Genomic DNA, 21039 nt, shown 5'->3' with positions numbered 1-21039 from the left:
TAAAGACAACTGGGGCAGGGAACAAAGCTGGCTAAACAATTAGACTAATTGGCTTAGAGTTGAATACATCAGTAGTAGGTGCTATTTGGCTCCTTTATWTGCAAGACCTYTCCACTGCARCAAGGAGAACCAGCTGATATCACTATGATAATTTTTAGTTTGCTGCTTACATATTCACTGTATCCTTGGGCTTCTTATCACTGCTGTTGGAGCTCACGTCTCTCATTCAGTAACTCAGAAATGCAAATAGRCTTAAAATACCAGTTATTTAAGTGCAGCGGATAGGACAGAGATTACTCTAGATATAAATTCTCTTTAGCAGTCCTGAAATGTAATCAAGACCACATGACAACAAAAGAGCATGACTCATTTCAGKTTCTGTCACCTCCTCTTGCTTACTCATTAGTTCATCCATGTGTGMATGTGCAGAACATAAGACTTGACARGTGAAGTGACAAACACAAGGTAATGACGTCCCTGGAGAATCCACGCTTATAATTCCCAGCAATTATCCCACAATAACTAATAAGTCCTCTCATTTTTATTATTTAACATGTTCACAATATGGAGCAAATGAAGACAGAGAGAGACATGCATTTGAGGGTGCAAAGGACGATGATGATTCTGAAATGCTGAGAAAGCACTCAGTGCCACAAGCCTRAGGCATTTCAGGATTATTTTTCTGTCCCAGGATGTTTACCAGCTAAAAAACAACCTTRTGCATTAGCAGACATTGAAAAGGCCATGTTTGTTAGACACAAGAGATTCAATTTCATATTATTAGAAAGAAAAAGCCCRCAGAACATAAAAATGAAGTGACATCTGCCAAGGGAAACATGAATGCACCCAGGGAATAGCACCTGTGTAMAACTTGATTTGTGATACTAATCACTAAGCCCAGTATTCTCCTTCAGTAAGTAATGGTGCTRCTTGACAGAAATACCATCAGGTAGCTGGGCTAACAAAATTTTAGCACAAATTATGTGTACTACATATATGATGGTGTCTAACTCTGTTYGGAAACATTCAAATCCTGACAAGACAATTAGCAAGGTCTCTATTTTAAAGTGATGAATATAAAAGTGGGGAGAATGAACTGATATAATCAGCTCTCTCACAAAATGTTCACGATAAAAGAACATGAGAACACTTAAGATTAAAAAAGTTTAATTTCCAAAAGCATTTATGCAATGCATGTATGAAATCAAGAATTTTTAAAAGTCATAGGTTGCTGCATTTGGTTTCCCTGGAAAATAGTAATAAACACCCTCCCTCCCAAGTCATAATATTTCATTATTAAACTTGACCTTCTAAACTTTTGGATCCKTAATTTCAACATAAGAGTGAGCTGGATTAAAAAAAAAAAAAACAACAACAAAAAAAACCAGAGTGTGCATTCAATTAATTGTGCACACATCTGGAAAGGTACTCAGCCATGATAAGCTTGCCTTAGAGACAACCAACTGTTGTTGATGATCAATACRATTCTCTCCTCCAAAAGTATCTGTTATTTGTTTGAAAAGGTATTTTTAAGGTATTTTTATCCATTTGCTTTCAATCTTTTCCAAAGACATTCTTTTTCCTATTACTATTGCCAAGGATTTGGGGGTTTTGCCACATTGCTCTAGGTCAGAAAGGAAACAAAATACATAAAAAGAACTTTCAATCATCTTTATGTAAAAAACATGCAGTAAACTCCATCTTGAAAGACCAWTGTTTTGAAAAGTTATGAACAGATCAAAACAAGATTTCTAATAGAAACTCCTGCAAGTGCTGAACCTCACATTCCTCACATTCATCTTCTAGAGGAATTATGAAAAGGTAACAGAGGCATTTGTCAAAAGACTAGACTGCACCAATATTCTGAAGTAGAAATCTATAAACACAGCTCTCTTCTAGCTATAAACCCACYTCAACAAGCTCAGAAATCACCATTTCATTAATGGAAGAGAAAAAAATACACAGCTTATGAGTGAAATAAGCAAGGAGAGTTACAGGTGGAYAAATATCTGCTCTGAACATGTTGTGAAATATTCTATAGGTACACTAACTCTAAGACAGTATCTGTATTAACTTAMAAAAGTACCTTAGTCCCTATATAAGAACTTGCAGTATGTTGTAAATGACCCTTGTTAATAAAATCTTGCAATAAATAGTTTTCAAAGAGGCATATTAGGAAGCAAAGTTACCAAAGTTCCTTTAAACATTAAAGAAAAAAATCAGAAATAAGGGTCACATAAAACCATTTTTTTATTTATTAAGAACTTATCTTTACAGCTATGGCTTACTGAGTGAAATTGCATTTACTCGGCAGCCATCTTTTCTAAAACCAAGCCTGAATTAAGAAAGGAAAAAAGGTCCCATTCCTCCCCATAATAAAGCCGTGCTTGTATGACTCACACCAATGTGCAATATATCATTGTTCCAGGGTCCACACATGTTCCTTGAGCTCCATTCTCATTTCTGAAACAGTCACCTCYTACAGCATCAAAAGAAACTATAGCAAACTTTAAAGCTCTGATAACCCTACCCTGCTTTACTGCGTTACTAGTATGGCCACTTAACYCCCCTTCTCACCTTGCAAGCCACCATATCATGCTTTCTGCAGCCTGTTACTGTCATAACCCAAATTGCAATTYCTCTATTATCCCCACAAAACTCCCTCCAGAAAGGGGTGCCTGACACAAGCTCCACCAGCTACAGGGAGGACCTTGGCACTTACCAAAGAGGAAGCATCAAATGGTGTAATTTACTCTATGTAAACTGACTGACAAAGACAGACTTTGATATGTGATATAAGGTCCTACTGTATTTTCCATGCATCTACCCTTGATTTTTATCTTTCCTACCCTTATCAAGTGAAAGCAAAGACCGTTACAAGTCTGACAAGTYGTCATTTCCCTCAATATAAATGGCAAGACCAAACACTAAGTGCTATGGCAAGGACAGAGCTGCACAGAAATCTTTTGAGATGTGACAGTTGGAATATAAAGGGGCATACAAAATAACATCGTRAGTAGTCTTGGCAACAGGAGAAATGCATAAGCAGGGACATGGAGGATCTGAAATAAGCTATACATCCCAACTGGCTTCAGGATGTTCCCAAGGCTATTTATCAGCAGCCGAAATTTTCTCTAGCCTTAAAAATCATTACTTAAACCAAAGAGATACAGATGCAGATGACATGGGAAAGGTTTCTCAGGTACTGAAACTCGTAGAATGAAGATTGAAAGAGACCTTCAAGATTATCTAGACCAACCACTGCCCCAGCACTACCATGATTACTCCTAAACCATATTCCCCAATCCATATCCAAATGGCTCTTGGGACATTTCCAGAGACTGACTCCACCAGCTCCCTGGGCAATTTACTCCAATACATAATCACTCTTTCAGTGAAATTTTTTTTTTCTAGTTTCTAATTTGAACCTCCCCTGGTGCAACTTGAGACCATTTCCTCTCATCCTTTCACCTGAGACATGGCARAAGAGCCTGACCTGCCCCCAGCTACAATCTYCTGGCAGTTAGTTACAGAGGGCAATGAGGATCCCACTGAGCCTTCTTTTCTCCAGACTAAACAASCCCAGCTTCCTGAGCTGCTCCTCATAAGACATTTGCTAGATCCTTCACCAGCTCTCTTGCCCTTCTTTGGACTTTCCACAACTCTTGTTGGTTTTGGCCACAGAAATCTGCTGGTGGACAGACTCAAAGCTTGCTTTGGAATCACTCCATAACCAGACCCTCAGTCCATTCTGGACAAGGCTCCTTATAYCCATCTTATACCTTTTTTATACCCATACCACATTTACATGGTTAAAAGTCTGACCTTACAGTCACACTGTTCGATTTTGTGTACTGTACATCTTTTCTCAGAAACCATGGACCACAAGAGAGTTCGTCCTTCTGCTGTTCTCATGATGATTTTTCAAGGTTTCTGGGTTATTTSTGGTGTTAGGGTTTATGCATTGAATTATCTCATAAAATAAAAGTCCCAAACTATGAAAGACTGTGTACATGATTATGGAACTCTCATAGTCTTTAAGACACTCATTTTAGTACAAATAAGAAAAAAGCACAGAATATTCATTTTGTGACCACCTTAGTCATGGTGTTTGATAAACTAAATGAAAAAACTTGGTAGTGACAATAATTTCATTCCTTCTCAATCCTTTATTTTTTTCTGAGTTGAGAAAACAATCTTGCTTCAAGAACTTGACATACATTTACATGAAGGAATCTCTATATTCCCACATGCTTCATATTCCCAYATGCTTCACCAGTGAGAGACAAAAAGGCAAATTGAAAAATTGAAGCTGTCACACATAAAGAGATTAATTTTCCTTCAAACCCATGTGTCCTCTGTGTGAAATCATCACAAACACGCCTTGAGTTTTTCTTCGCGGAGATAATGCTGGGCTAACACATCACTTCAATAGAAATGCACTGGGGGAAAGCAGCAGAGAACACCTCACCCACTGAAACACAAAGCAAGTTACCTCTCGTTTGTTTCTCCTGGCAACTTTAAGAAATTCCATAAGGATCTGCAACTGGGCAGCGTGGGACTCCTGTAAAACAGTAAATAAGGAAGTGTAACTCTTCCATGTACGTTAGGAGAAACAAATATTCATTTTACACCCTGAATCCCACAGTGCACAGAGACAACTTTCATTTAGAGGTTAGCAAGAGAAAATAGCTTAAGGCAGTTTTAAAAATGGTAGTTTTACTTTATCTCACAGGTCTTCAKGTTTTGTTTTATTTGCAACAAGTTTTTATGTAAAGGCAGCAGTCCTTGTATCAGTTCTTACTAACAAGTAGTTCTCTTTGGCTTCTGCACCTGGAATTGATTTTGGAATACAGGTTCCTCACAGACTCATGTACCATGGAAGATCATTAGCATCCACTTAATGATTAACATACTAAAGGATGAAGTATTTATATAAAAAAACACCTTCCCCAAAATTGGCATTTATGCTTACGTAGAAATTACTGCTGAAGACTTCCCCAGAGTGGAAGACAACAATAAAGTCACTGATGAAACTAAACCATCCCTTTCTAATATTTTTCATAACAGGTCATTTACCTCAGCCATCAGCATAGTGTTTTCACCCAAATTAGCCAAGAACTTGACAGGGCAAGATAAGAGAATCACAAGAGGAAAGAAAACTAAGACCTGTATTCCAGCATCAATATAGCCCTAATCATATCCCAGCATTCCAGGACTTATTTTCATGACCAAAATATTATTAAAGGACTATGAACATACACTCAAAAAGAATCAAGACACAGGAGGATGCAGAATCCATTAAAGGTAGAGGGGACAGGGAAAGTAAAGACATTAGAATGCAAGAACACTACTTTTCTGAGGTTCTTTTCTTCCTCCACATGCTGTGACAACTGTGAAGCAAGTAAAGCTAGAAATAAAAATGCTTTAAAATTGTTCTTTAAATAACAAGTATGGTTTTGTTTTTCAGGCTTAGTATCCTTATAAGATATTCATACTCAGAAATACTCATACACAAAGTCGTATACCTTCTTTGCTTCAGATTTGTCACAAATGATACAGAAGTTTTACTGAGAAAAAAAATTTACTCTTTTTCCCCACCACACCTTCACAGGACCACAATAAACACACTTACAAGTTCCCATGCAATAAGACAATGTAAGTTTTGGTAATAGTCAACATATTTTGGAGTTACTTTCTTTCCTTTAGAATGACAAATTGCAAATATCTGATGTATGATTCTGTAAGAGTGAATAAGTTAAGCTATACTCAATACAACTTTTCCTCACCTGTTTTAAAGCACTGTCAAAGTCCATGCTCCTGCTCAAAGTTCATGGGATCAAATTTTAATATATTAATAATCCAGTCTAATTTATAAGGTCTGGCACTCAAAACTTGAAAATGATCACTTGAAACTAACAGCATGGAATGGTCAAATACATGAAGAACTAACCCAAACCAACTATATTTCAGTTAAATCATAGGAACACCTTGCTTCATACTGTATAAATCTTCAAACCATGATTCTCTTCAGGAACAAGAGATCAAAACTTTACTTTCCGGCATCAAATACTGAAAAATCCTTCAGGAAAGGCAGTCATTCAGATTCTATCAGTTCCAGCAGAAACTAAACAGTGTGAACCTTTCAACATACTCATTGTGTTTATTCTTTAATCTATATTCTGGACTTCTGCATGCTTATTGCTAAAAGATCTGACATTTACTTGTGCAACAGGCAATTAGCAAACTTCTTCATGTGCTTTTCTGTGTTCTGTGAGTCATTTTCTCTTATCCTTTTCTATCTTCCCTGCTTGTTTATACAACCCTGCCAGCAACAGCATTATAAGCATGTTATGGGCATCACAGCTGAAATGTTACTTCACTACAAAGGTCAGCAAAACAGCCACCTTTTAAACACCAAACCATAAGAGAAAATACTGAGCAATTAATTCACCAATAGAATCTTACTTCTAGGTAAAGGCATCAAAAGAAAAAACATATAAATACACAGTGTTCATTTAAATAAGAGAAACTTCTTACTGCTTCCAACTGCTTCTTTTTTTGCACCAGCAGCTCCAGCATCAGGTTGACATTAGCTAAGTCAAGATTGTCTTGATCAGTTCCCAACAAATCTTGAATTATCTGCCACCTGTGGCCATTCTAAAAAGAGAACAAGAGATGTTGGAGAGATAGTGAGTCCAAGCTGTCCAGGGCTATATCAAAAAACAGCTATTAAAAGCAATGTGGCAATATTTCATCTCTTTGTAAATTTGCAAAAAAAGTTTTCATGCATCCAAATTCCCAATTCTCCCATGTGTACAGGATATGGCTCCTCTGGCCTACTATGGAACTGCTTATCTTATTTGGAATATATCTGTGTTTCATGAAAGAATAGCTGCTGCTGCTACTGGGAAAAAGATTTATCTCACAGYAACAATTTTATCTGATTTGTGCCCCAGTTTCTGAGAACATGTTTCTATGGGGAGAAAGAAAAATTCCAGATTTATCCAAGCCTAGTTGGATTACATCTGAAATAYTGTTATATGCCAATACCTTTTAATTTTTGTAACCCCAGTAATAGGTAAAACCCTCATGCTAAATTCAAATCAAAGAAGGTAGTAACAGCTTTTTTTTTTCCTACTCTCAAGACTCCTCTTAAAGAGTAAGGGAAATGTGAAAGCTGGAAAGAAGATGGAGCTTATCGAGTTGATCTCATATGAATTGTTGGAGCTGTGGAGGACTCCTCAGAGAGCTAAAATACTACTATCCTGCCCATTCTTCCCTATAGGTTCTTTTCTTCTTATCAATGAAAAAAAAGCAATAAAAAAAACTATCTTTAAGCACAGGAAAACCTGAATAATAGGTRAATGCTTGTACAGTCTTACATCAAAAAAACTCAGGAACCAACAGGAACAGCTAAAAGGTCTAAAGAATATCTATGAAAAAATCCTCTCCTGGAAAAGCTATGACACTAAATCAAAATATTTAAATTGGTGAGAACTAGAAATGCCATCAAGTCTAAATCAGGTATTTTCTCAGAGGTTGTAGCCTTTTTGTATTAACTAGATTAAGAAAAATAAAATATGTAACATCCATAGAGAACATACAACTTTTTATACAGTGCTCAACAGAACTTCTGGAAACTACTCAGGCCAAAAACTCCATTTCAATCTGAAGTAACTAGAAAAAAAMCCATGATTTTTAAGCAAGTGAACAAGATTTGAGACACATTTTAACATACTAATGCACTAGTTAATTGTACTACTGCTAAATTACTCAAATGTTCAAACATAACATGATTTCTTAATGAGACCACGACCACTGCATTTGGATGACTTCTGTTAATACCACAAGTAATACAAGGCACATTAATGAAAGGGTACATGAACAATGTTSCTCTTTTTAAAGATGCCAGTAATTTTTATTTGCTGTCAAAATGTAGAAACAACACTGTTTTGGGCATGAAGTATGTGGATTGTCCACTTCTTGGTAGTTATTAAAAACAGGTGCATCTATAGGTATAACTTTTAAATCAAGAAGCTACTGTTCATGCCTTCAGGACAATTGTGTGCTCTTCTAACCATATCTTGTTTATGCATACTTTATATTAAATATGGTATATGCATATTTTATAATGAAYGTAAAAACTTACTGTGAGCAAACCAATTAATCTTCAAAGAATGTTCTTTTCAAACAATGACAGCATTGGTTTCCGCAACACAGCCCCTAAATTAATACTACTTTAACAGAAGCTTTTAAAAATAGGGGCTCCACGATTTTTAATATTATTTTGCAATCTTATTTATGAATTACAAAAGACAATGATGTCAGACATAGCAGGACGAACATGCAAGCTTTTTGGCTTGTGTAATATATTTTTTTTGATCCCAATGTACGAACATTCACTGATTCTGTACAGAGGTTCTGATGAACTGAGGACATAGACACATTTGGAGTCTGGTGTTCTGGTTCAGATRCCGCACACAACTGCCTGGATATCTTCTAGACTTGCTTCATGTAACAGAATCAGAGCGTGATCTTTCTCCCTCTTGTGGTTGGTATTAGCCTTCCTCCAGTTTCCTGGTASAACACAGCTTCTCATGTGATCAGACAAGCTCATGGCGCTGCTAAACATTGATTGCTCTCATTTCCAGTAATTTCCAACACCGAATGGGAATTATTACCTTTAAACAAGTGTACTTCCATGGGTAGTTTCCCAGGTTATATGCAATACATCAAAGGACACTTGCTTACACTAACACAACTTCTCTCGACACGTATTGCTGGCAGGAATAATAGGAGTTAACAAGGTAGAAGGGATCTACTGCCACTGATATTGGTATTATTCCCTCTTAAAGCAAATCAAACCATCAGCTCAACAGTGCAATCTCTTGTGAGTTAAGTCACATCATAACAATTGCTACACAGAACCATTAAATAAATATAAAGTAAAAAAATTGGAACATACGGTGCTACTCACTGAATGGTCCAGTTTGAGTCTTTTCTCCTCAGATCTTTGCTTCTGTTTAAGAATTAATTCATTAACTAAAAAACATAAATAAGATGTCAAAGAGATTGATTTTAAAGTTCACCAAACAAGTATGAAAAGTTCTACCTCAACATTTTTATTTTAATTATTAATTCCACAGTAAGATGATTATCGGTAATTAAAACAGTARAAGCTGTCTGCACTTTTTTTCCTTACCAACTTATTCCTTGGTATTTTTTTGCAACATATATAAAGATTTTTTTAAAAAAATAATCAACAAATACAAAGCTTACCCATTCTCTAAATTGATTAAGTTATTTTTTCTAAACACCCATGGTTCCTTGAGAAAGTTTYTCAACTCTGAGCAAAAGTATATTACAGAAGAGTATGAGGGAAATAAAGTGATGTTCTATTATAGGGAAAAAAAAAAACAAGCACAGTTGAATATAACTTTTTCCTTGAATTACCATAAGCATTTTAAAAGACCCATTTTTGCTGCATTTTAATTTTTACATCAATCTAGTGAAAGGTGCAAAGAGAAAGATAACTTCAACTCTGCACACATATATACACAAGTTCCTCCTCCTCCTCAAACATACCTCAAATTCCTGGACACAGGGGTAGGGAAACACTCTTTGGCCCAGCATGTACTCGAAGATCTGCCTCAGCATCATCTCCAGCACAACATGATTTGGTCCAAATCAGGATGCCCCTTTCTGAAGCATTCCTTGGCTACTATGGCTTTTCAACCATTTATTATTAAATGGCTATCTCAGCACATGAAATCAAGATTTGCTTTAATTTGGTACTTCACACTGCAGTGTGTTTTCTTTGATCTTTTCTCCACAAAATTAAATTTAAACTGTATTTCCACCTAGCAACACTTTCTCCCTCTGTGAGAAGCAATTAGGATTGCATATAGGTATGTGCATGAGTATTTTCCCTGTAACTGATTTACACATACATCCATGATATAGTCCTCACTACTGCAGCCAAAATATCACTCTAATACAGCCTCCACCCTTTTAGTGTCCAAGCTTTGTAAACAGGGCATATTCTTTAGGCAGACAAGAGTGCAAGAAAACAAAAGTAAAGAGATTCACATCTCCAGCCATAYGAAAAACAGATTTGCTTTTCAGAGTTTGGAGACAGCAGCAAGTTAATCTCACTACTGTAATTCAGCACATAAAACTGTTGGAGGCAGTGCAGTATTAACGATTTACACTACCAACTTTTTTAATGTAAATATGACAACCAAARGGCTGATACATCCAGAAGACTGCAATTTATAGGACAAGTGCCTGCCTTCCTTAACAACAAAGATGTTTGTCATGCACAGAAGCCTAAAGCTCACCCAAGAAGTTGGGATAAAGATGATCTATGTTATCCACAACATAGTTGCATTTGGGACATCTGTTATTGTCCTCCAGGCTCTGGTGAATACACTTATAGCTGTTCRAAAACATAAAAACACAAGAAACAAAACAAGTGAACCCATGTGAAGGAACAAAACGTAAGCACAAGGTAAACAATTTCAACAGACAATGTGCACTGTTTTTGTTGCCAGTTAACAGTTGTGCTGCCAAGAACCTATAGTGTTAAAATGTTCCAATGTTTGAACTCAGTGTGCTACAGCAGAAAGACACTAAGTTTTCTGGCAAGGATTACAAAAGGTAGTTAAGTACTTCACTTTTATTTCCCTGAGGATTACTGCAATGTGGATACCTCRGCCACAATTCCATCCCAAATCCATTCTCCCCCACCACCACTTCCACAGGCAGAGCTAGCAAACAGATTAAATTATTCAGAAGCAACTCTTCTAGATTAGGAACATACTTAGCAATTGTCATTAAAGGCATTTTAGGTAACTGAGCAGGGGAAACACCTTCAACTTCTGATAGTTCCCTCCACCCCTGGCTGCTTTTCTCACTATCAGTGACTTCAGAGGTGCTCTCTCTTSAGCTGAGGGACAGAGGAATGGGAAGATGCACTTCAGCATCAAGTTTAAGCATCTCACTAAGAACTTGCTTGATGTTGGCTCCTGGTGGAGACACCAGGTGGTATGAGGTGCTCCATGCCTTCTAAATAAAGATATTTCTCATCTTGGACCTCTAAAAAGTTACAGGTCCAAGGACGACATATTACCACAGAAGGCACAAAATAGGCTGTTATCTTACCTGTTAAAAGTCAAAACTCTTCTGAAAGTTAATTGCATCTGCTGCCTGAGGAAGTACTTCATACTACTATTTTATTACTTCTTACAAGATTTTTTTTTTTCTAATTAGCAGACACCTTAAGAGTATAACATAGACAGGACACTATAGGACATAATTTATACCAATCCCTAGAGAGGAGGAAGAGCAGCAGGTAGTTTCAGAAATGCTCCTGGAGRGTTCCTGCACTTCTCCATGAAACATTTGCTCCTCATGACAGTCAGAGATAACACACTGAAAAATAAGTGGGGCCAGGCCAATTCAAGACAACGAGGAAGCCTGAAGCACATCCTCTTTTTACAAGGTTTAAAATAAGTGCAATGTACAAGCCACTTCAAGCTTGCACAGAGGCAAGGAGGAGCTGCCAACATTGTTCCCAACACCTCTATCTATACAGGTGATGCCATTAGAGGCAAATTAACAAACTGTTCTGACTCTGGTATTGGGTGTTGCCAGCAGTTTATGAACATTTTATTTCTTTACAGAGGAAATATGGTGGCACAACACATTTGTTTAAGACATTTAGACTTTTTTTTTTCAAATCTCACAGGTATCCACCTTTTAAAATTTTATTTTAACCTCTTTCTTCAGTGAAGGGACAGGACAGAAAAGAAATTCAGAGGGAAAGCAAATCACAGCAACACTGTCTGCACATGCTGTAAGAGATGGACATTTTATGCAATACAAGAAACCAAATATTACCAGAAGCTGTGTCCACATTTTGTCATGTAGGCTTCTTCAATCATATCAAAACAGATGGGGCTGAAAACAAAACAAAAAAAAAATCAGAAATATGTMTTTTTATGTTTAAAAATGAAGGAAWGTATTATTAATTCAAACCAGCTCCCTACTCATGCTTAGGTAATMATTTTCTGCATGTAAAATGAAAGAACACACTAGTGCAACAGCAACCAAGCAGTATGAAGATCAAAAGGGCAATCAACAGCTCTTTGAACTCTGAATGATACTGGAGTTTGCTACAATTAGAAACCAGGTRAGTGTTCACTGTTAAGCTTTTAACACCTGCAGACAACCCAAACAAAGCCAGAGAATCTTCAACAAGCAAGGCTGCAGGAAAACCTTCTATCAGTACTAACTCTCAAATAAAATGCAAAAAACCCTGTTCGGTTTTTTTTTAAAATGAATAGACAGTGTATTTATAAATGATACCAAAACTAGTTTCTCCTTCATTCTTTTCAGCCAATAGCTATCTGTAATTTTAAAAAGTGATGCAAAGAGGCAGAWCAGATCAGAAATAGTAATGATGTCATGAGAATAAGGACTAATAAGCAGGTGGAGGGGGTGTGCCTGCAGAGCACTGCCAGGACTGAGGCTGAAGGAGAGCAGGACAAAACCAACAGGCAGCAGGTGATGTAAAGTCAAAGATGGGAGAGGTAGAATAACTAGCTAGTGACCAAAGTACAGCCAGCTCTCTGGGAGGGATTGCCAAGAACGAAGGAGCGACTGGAAGAGAACGATGTCTAAGCAAGCAGTGCTCCACAGGAACCTGAGCATGACAAGAGACAGGAATCCAGTGACATGGGTAGTGCAAGAAGTCTGGCTCATCAAGCACCTGTGAAAGGAAATGTTTGAAAGGAAAATGAAATACCAACGAAAGCAGAGGAAAGCTGCATCCATCATACTTCCAGTRACTTCTATGGCTGCTCTCCCTGATACCTGGTGAGATATGCTGTCACATACATACTCATGTCCAGGTCTTGGCCAGCTATCCAGTGAGATGCTATGCACAGCAACATCACAATTTTGCATGTAACACGTGGATCAGCTGTGTCACAAGCTTCACCTTGTTTTCAATCCCTTACAGAGATCCAAGGGCTYTCCTCTCATTCCCACAAGTCCATACCAATCTCAGTTCAGAGAGGCTTTCACCAGCAYTTGTTTTCTTCAGAAACAGCCTCCTCCCACCTTCTGCCAACAAGACAGTTCTCACCAAATGAGCTGTTAATAAACTGTTAACAACTTCAGCAAAGCAGCAATCTTTTTTGCATTCAAAATCCAAAACCCAGATCAGACTGAAAAAAGCAATGCTTGTCTGAGCAGGTGAGGGGACAAGTGTTATTCTCCCATTCTGTAATCCATTCTAGAGTATACTAACATTTGTTATTCCATTAGGAAACAAATGTTACAAAAACCGGAAGGAGGAAACACCTCTTAAATACTTATTAAACCCAAGCAGGGGAAACTGCGGCCCCTGCAAATGCAAGCACCCCCTTAAATCACCACACCAGAAAACATRCTGTTGTGAAAGGTTTGTCCAGCCTAACACACAAGCCAGGTTGTCTTAATTATTCCACCAAATTGCCTATATAAAAACAATGTAAAGTCAAACGGATCAAACRAGAATGCTACACTCTGAACCAACCGAGCCATCTCAAAAGAAGAGGGATGCACATGCATCCCTCTTCCACYATGACAGGCCTTTTCCTACACATCACTTGGCTTGAGTAGTACCAGCTTCTGGAATTCAAGTCAGTTTTTTCAAGTTACTTAGTTTCAAGGCACTGTTTAGTCAGAATAAATTATGACCAAACTCAGCCAACATGGGTGGATTATTAGTGGGAGAATTAGGCATCTTCGACTTCTATTAGCTGAGCTTTAAAAGAGGAAATCAAAGACTTATGGTTAGATGACTATCTGAGGGTAGTTTCTCTCCACTGGCACTGATGATGAATGGTTTAACTTCTTCACCTTCTTCTAGTCATGCTGTGTAACTGAGGTATATGCTCTATGTGTCATGCTAGAAACTGCTAKTCCCCACAGAGCCAGATGTGATCCTTAGAGCCTGCTCCTAATGCCCTGCAGCAATCAACAAGGCTGTAATGCTCCTCTGTCTGCAGAAGAACATCACAAATTAGAACTAAAATAGGAAGATTACCTCCTAATAGGGCAGTCACACGAGATCACTGTTCCTAAACTACTACTTCCTCATACCTGTTTGATAAGAGAAGAGACAGAGCTAAAATAGTTGAGAAAAAGCAATCAGAGCCAATAAATGTAGCTATTCAGTACCAGGGTCATCACTAACGGAGCCTGAAGTTTCCATTATGAATTGTTTCCCCCAAAATGCTCACTGATTTAAAAGTGGAAACAAGATTGATATCTTCTAACACATATTGAAGCCAATCTGGCTGCACCAGTTGTTTGAATTTAATCTAACACAGCGGAAAACTTAAGAAGGAAGTGGAGTGATGGGGACTTGAGACATACTACAGTTTGTAGAATACACTGACACATGGAAGCACACATCTGGTGAAATCAAGGCTTCTACGCATAAGGCAGCTTATTCTCTATTTGTCTTAAGCAGCAGARCCAGGTTAAAAGGATGCAGGTGACTTCAGCATGACTTCAAAAATGTTACTGATCTCTAGGAAATAAGGCATCAGTATCCGATAAACAGTATTTTTTTAATCCAGCACTGCAAAGGCTCACCATTCTTTCTCTGCAGGGCAGACCTCAAACATTTTATACATCATTTTAAYCAAGTCCATTGTTCTAAGTTTTGCCAGTTGTTTTCCAGGCATCCCTGAAGACTGCTAATGTCATCCTGCTGCTACTCAAACACCTGGCTGAAGTGGCCACTATGAAATCTGAACACACTTCAACAGTAAACAAGACTCATTGTAGGCCCTGCCTCCTGTTCAGCTCCTCTCTGGTCTAATCAGAGACCAGGACTAGCTGCAGGCTCTGTCCTTCTCATGGAAAGCAGCCAGGTAAAAGATCACTTACTATCTACTCACTACGAAGATCTAATGTAATAATAGGTAGTAAGACTCCTTGTACATGGTATGCAAACAGCTTGCTGTGCTTTTAGTTTGCAACTTCAGGACAAATTTGCGACATTACTTACTAAAATGGCTTTCCAGATCTCAAACATGGGAACAACYACAACTCAGCCCATGCCTGGATTAACCTGAGGAATGAACTGGTTTTAAAAACCCATGAACCTGGAAGTCCAAGTGGCACACAGCCTTTCCCACAGCTGAGCTGCGGTGTGAGTGCATACTTCCAGCATGCAACACTGCCTCTTCCATATCTTATTTGCAACAGAGCTCAGAAACAAGGCCTGGTATGAAGCAGCCACCAGAGACAGGAAAGATCCACTCCATCCAGGAAGCAAAGCAGATAATAACTGTTTTAAAGGGGTTTAGCCAACCACTAATTGGGAGGGCTAACACAAGGCCTGGGAAAACTAAGCATTTATTTGCTGGGCAGGAGAAAATCCTCTGACTAGAGGATTCCCTTTCAGACACTYTCCAGGCAAGCAGAAAGACACCTGGCTACAGGAGCAGCACAAAACTTTAAATTTATATTCTGCATCCTGCACTAAGAGAAAACAATGTTTCCCCTTTTATTATAAAAGTTGCCCAGTAAGTCAGACCTATTTACACTCCTGACTGGAGTTACAAATTTCCAGGCAGAAGCTGATACATAGATAGGACACACTTGYAAACTCCTGAGCATACACTTGCTAAACATTTCACAACCCAAAGTAGCAACACATGCCAATGTTTACCTTAGAGCCTCTGCCTCACTTGAGACAGCACTTTCAGAAGTCAGGCAGGGAAGTTGCACATATTGGCACTATTCAGGGAATTTCCACTTGCACCTTGATGTTCAAAACTCACCCAAACTTCTTTATTCTTTCCCACCTTCCATTTGGTACAGGCATAATCTACCACCAGGTTTAGAGCTGTRACTAACAGCAACTCACAACTGACGTTCAGAAAAATAACCAAGTGTTCTCTGCAGCTGGCAGCATCTTGAATGCCTCCTTACAGAGGCAAAAAGAGCATATGGAAAACTTCCGTTTCTCACATTGAGATACGTAAAGCTTGTTAAAATAAATTACTTAAACTTACATACACACACTTGCCTTCTTGGACATTGCTCAAAACACCAGAGCTGCCCAGTTCAGTTTATTTCTCCATAACTGTATTGCTAACTCAAATAAATAAAGACAGATAGTGTAACTGGAAACTAGAACAATAATAACTAGCAATCCCTTTAGCCCACAGAAATACACAGCAGTGAAAAACCCGAGTTCACTATAATTCTCACTGGCTCTTAAAGCTTCTGACCTACACTTCAATATGGTCAATGTGGCTCTTACAAACACCAAGAAAAGACATTCTGCCCTGATTTCTACAGAGTTGATTTCTTTCCTCTCACTTGTTSAGTCAGTAGTGCTTCTCATTGAGGAGAAAACAGGCAATTACAGGTTCTCCTTGAAGCATTCACATTTCTTACCTGTAGAAAAAAAAAAAAAAACAAGAACCAAGAAACTCAGCTTTTTGAACCACCTTAAAGTACTTCAAGTCTACAAATTGGGTGCAATTTCCTTTCCAAAGCCCTCATTTCTACAACAGACAACAAAATAAGAAATAAGAGCTGACTAGAAAGGGCAGGAAGCCATGCTGGCAGAGCACTCGTGCCAGAGTGTAAAGAGTAAAGGGAACAGAGGAGAATGGGTACTTGTAATTGTGTTCATATCAGAGGACCAGAAAACTTGYGAGCGACAGAGCTCACATCACCAAGAACTCTTAAATCCACCCAACATGTCCTAGAGCCAGAGCAGGGCATCAGCTGATTATGGCTGTCCTCTCATTCCCATTCTGCTACTGAGCAAACCACTGATTACAGTAATAGGCAGTAATTTTTGACTATTACTTATTCCTGACAAAAACTACTTACTGTTTTTTCTGCCACATACTTCTGAGCAGCTTCAGGTTCTCACTTCAGTAACAAGGGTATTTTCCATCAACTCTGCTAAATACTTCACAGCCTGAAAAGTTAAGCCTACAGGGGTTTGAAACAATACCTGTCCTGTACGAGATGCCTCACATCCGATCCTCAACTGTAAGTCAGAGCTTATGTTAGAGCTGTCAAAATCATTTTGGAAGCTGTGGCCCACTTATCATCTTTTTTAAACTGTTTCTTTTTCATACATGACCTTTCTATAACTTGATCTTTTTCCCACTACGTCTTCCCTGCTGGCCTCTCTCAGATGCAAGGAATCTGACCTTACTTCTTGTTCTCAATTTTAGCACATCCAACCAGCTACAAAAATCAAACCTACACCTTAYGTTGGGAGGTTTGAAACCTACCAGCAATGGGTGCTCTTCAAAACTGCAAATTACCAAAAATTCTCCAACCACATCACAGTGGGCCTTAGTTTACCAATTATGTTGAAAGATTATTTCCAGCTATGAGCTACAGCTCTGGCTGGATGTCAGAAGAACATCTGAAAAATCTTTACCCCATCATGGAAGAAATTCCCTACCCAYCTGATTTTAGGTGCCTGCCTGACACAAAACTTACAGCTGTTGCAAACTAGCTAACACAGGCAAACCAAGCCTGCTTTAGTGGAGCTATCAACCACCATGAGACTCCTTGGAGTCCCATCCAGAGGGACAGCAAAGCCTTTGTTGAATTTTATTCCAAAGATCAGAGGACTCTGGACCACTCTGAGGTCATACTRTCCAGGAAAACAAGGCAGTTGCTCTGTTGTCAGCATGCTGTGAGGAAATATCGTGTGTTGCAGTGCCTTTCCAGCAACTTGGTTGCACTCAAGGAGGAACCTGCCAGGAATAACCTGATTTTGCTTTAAAATGGAGAGGGTGGTGGCAGTGCTGCTACACAAGGCCAACACCAGACAAAATCACAGAATTGGTTAGGTTGGAAAAGACTTCGGAGGTCATCAGGTCCAACCTATGACCCCATACCACCAYGTCAACTAGACCAGAGCACTGAGTGCCACATCCAGTTGTTCCCTGAGTAACTCCAGGGTTGGTGACTCCACCTCCCTGGGCAGCCCATTCCAATATATAACCAACCCTTCTRKGAAGAAATTCTTCCTAACATCCAACCTAAACCTCTCCTGCTGCAGCTTAACACTGTGCTCCTGTTGCTAGTTGTCAGAGAGAAAACTCTGATCCCCACCTGGCTGCAACCTCCTATCAGGGAGTTCTAGAAAGGGGTGAAGTGTCCCCTGAGCCACCTCTCCTCCCTAGGCTAACCTGCCCCCCCTCAGCTGGTCCTGGTGCTCCARCCCCTTCCCCAGCTCTGCTACCCTTCTCTGGACCTGCTCCAACACCTCCATGTCCTTCCTGAAYTGAGGGGCCCAGAACGGGACACAGGACTGGAGGCGTRGCCTCACCAGAGGCCAGTACAGAGCGACAATTACTTCCCTAGTCCTCCGGGCCACACTATTTCTGACACAGAGAGGCACAAAAGGGGGAAAACCCCGAAGCCAGAATCCCCGGAGGCCAGGAGCCGTTCCAGAGSCAGGAGGAGCTGCCTGCTGCTCCCTCCTCCCGCCGCTATTCCACACTCCCCAGGCTTCCCGGCGGCATGGCGGTGCCCCGACTTCCCCCAGCGACATATCGCGCTCACCACACGAAGTCGTTGCTCTTGTCCTCGTAGGAGTTGATGAGCCCATTGCAGAGCGGGGTGAGCAGCGGCCTCTTCCTGCCGCCGCCCCCCGGTGCCGTGGAGGAGCCGCCGGGCCGCGCCGCCCCCGCCGCCAGACGGGCCAGCCCCGCGCCCGACCCCGACACGGCGGCCGCCACCAGCACGGGCCGCGCCGCCGCGCCGCCCGAGGAGGACGAGCCGGGCGCCATAGCCGCCGAAGAGGAGGAGGATGAGGAGGAAGAAGAGGAGGAGGCTGGTGTGGCGGCGGGCGGCGCAGTGGGGTGCGGCGGGCGGCTGCCCGACATGCCGAGGCCGGGCCGGGCCGGGCGTAGCGGAGCGGCCTCAGCGCATCCCCGTGCGCGCGGGGACAATAAAGTTCCTTCAAATTAAAACAAGGGTGGGCGGGAGGTGAGGAAGAAAAAAAGGAAAAAAAAAAAAAAAAAACCCCAGCCAAAAGAAAAAAAAAAAAAAAAAAAATGAAAACAGCCAAACGGCGGCCCCGGCGCGGCCCTTGTTCAAGCTTTATTGACAGGCGGACAGCGCGGCTGCGCGTGCGCGGCGCGGGGCCGTGCCCTCTGAGGGGCGGGGCGGGGGCGGGGCGCGCTCCCCTCACGGACCGCCGGGACCCGGGGATACTGCAATGTGCGGTTTGTCTCGCACAGTCCTGGCCTTTGGGTTCGACAGGAGGCTCGGGGCGTGGGTCAGGACATTGCTAGCCCCACCTGAAGCCCCTCCCTCTGAAACCATATCTAGTGGTGCACAATCCTGAAACGCGAGTCTGTTGAGGAGCGGCTGGGGGAGCTCGCSCTGGAGAAAAGGAGGCTCAGGAGAACCTTCTCGCTCTCTACAACCACCTGACAAGATGTTGTGGCCAGGTGGGAGTGGGGCTCTACTCCCAGGCAACCGAGACGAGACAGTCTCAAGCTATGCCAGGGGAGTTCAGGCTGAACATAGGGAGGAATTCCTTCACGCTAAGGGTGATCATGTATTGGAATGGGCTGCCAAGGGAGGCGGGGAGTTCCGTTCCTGGAGGTGTTTAAAGGGAATCCTGGACGCGGTACTTGGTGCCATGGTTTGGCTGACAAGGTGATGTTGGGTCACAGGTTGAACTCGATGACCTCGCAGGTCTTTTCCAGCCTAATTGAGTCTGTGATTCTGTGATCTCCCTCAGAGTACTGAGGGGAAGGCATCGAGGCCTCAGAGAGGAATGTACCAGGCTGTCACTCAGAGATCCTCCCTGTGCACCCTGAATCCCCAGCACCACAGAATGTCACTCAGAGACCCTCCCTGTGCACCCTGAATCCCCAGCACCACAGAGACGTCCTCTAAAGGGCAGGGCTGAATCTGTCTGTCACAGGATGATCTTCACCTACATTTACACCTTAGATGTGTTCCTCAAGCTCTAAGCATGCTGAGCTTTGTCCTGAGTGTTAAGTACCATCCAGCCCCACAGAAAGAAATGGATCCATGGAGCGAGGGCAATTGTGTGAGGTTCAACAAATGCCATGTCCTGCACTTGGRTCACAACAACCCCAGGCAGTGTGACAGGCTGGAGGAGCAGCCTATTGGGGGACGTCCTGAGGGTGCTGGTCAACAGCAGCCACACCTCAAGTGCTGTGTCCTATTCTGGRCYCCTCAGYRCAAGAAAGACTTTGAGGAGCTGTAATGGCTCCAGAGAAGGGCAGTGGAGCTGCGGAAGGGGCTGGAGGACAAATCCTCTGAGGAGCAGCTGAGGGAGYTGTGGRACCCATGCTGAAGWAAAGGAGGCTCAGGGAGGACTTTATTACTGTCTAAAACTCCCTGACAGGAGGTTGAAGCCACATTGGGCTATGCTCCCAGGTAAACTAAGTGATAGGACAAGAGGAAATGGSCTCAACCTTGCCAGAGGAAGTTCAGGTTGGACATCAGGAAGAATTTCTTCCTGAAAAGAGTTGTTAAGCATTAGAACAGGCTGCCCARGGAGGTGATGGAGTCACCATCCCTGRAGCTGTTCAAGAAATGACTGTATGTAGCACTCAGTGCTCTGGTCTGGGTGGCAAGGTGGTGATCAGTCACAGATTGGACTCAATKATGTTGGAGACATTTTCCAAMCTAAATGATTCTGTGATTCTGTGAAAGATGTCTGGTGATGAGTGAACAGCTTTTCCCAGGCTTGAGCTTATTCTCTGTTGCCTGAGTGGGCGAAAAACCCAATGGTGAGGACCACAGGGTATTCTTGTTTCCCAACAGCAGGCCTGAGTTTTATAGAAGCAAGGGCAGACCAGTTTCTGCACAAGTTAATTAGTAAAGTGTTGATAAAAGATGCCCCAAAGATGTTTTGAGTTGCCTCCAGACCTAGCTTTTTGCAAACCAAACTGAAAAATTCATGAAACACAGCACTTGTGAACTCCTTAGCTTGGCCAGAAG

At 41.1% G+C, this 21039-nt stretch overlaps 1 protein-coding gene across 2 annotated transcripts in view; it reads right to left on the bottom strand.

Moving 5' to 3' along the window:
* The window catches only part of COP1 (COP1 E3 ubiquitin ligase), a 124191-nt gene extending 105139 nt beyond the window's left edge, over positions 1-19052 (bottom strand). Inside the window, exons 1-6 of one of the 2 annotated variants that reach the window (XM_057379657.1) lie at positions 18616-19052; positions 11905-11964; positions 10344-10441; positions 8981-9045; positions 6541-6660; positions 4496-4564 (exon numbers count right to left, since the gene is read on the bottom strand). In XM_057379657.1, the coding sequence (XP_057235640.1) occupies positions 4496-4564; positions 6541-6660; positions 8981-9045; positions 10344-10441; positions 11905-11964; positions 18616-18938 (735 nt within the window). In that variant the 5' untranslated portion in view covers positions 18939-19052. Of the gene's footprint in view, positions 1-4495; positions 4565-6540; positions 6661-8968; positions 9046-10343; positions 10442-11904; positions 11965-18615 lie in introns of both variants that reach the window. The other variant, XM_057379656.1, reaches the window with a different exon arrangement.
* Positions 19053-21039: the final 1987 nt, after the last annotated feature.

The sequence above is a fragment of the Malurus melanocephalus genome, unplaced genomic scaffold, assembly GCF_030028575.1.
Source record: "Malurus melanocephalus ecotype Western Australia unplaced genomic scaffold, MMel_1.1 scaffold_416, whole genome shotgun sequence".
NCBI lineage: Eukaryota > Metazoa > Chordata > Aves > Passeriformes > Maluridae > Malurus > Malurus melanocephalus.
The sequence above is the reverse complement of the archived record's forward strand: the minus strand, read 5'-3'. Positions and strand labels throughout refer to the sequence as shown.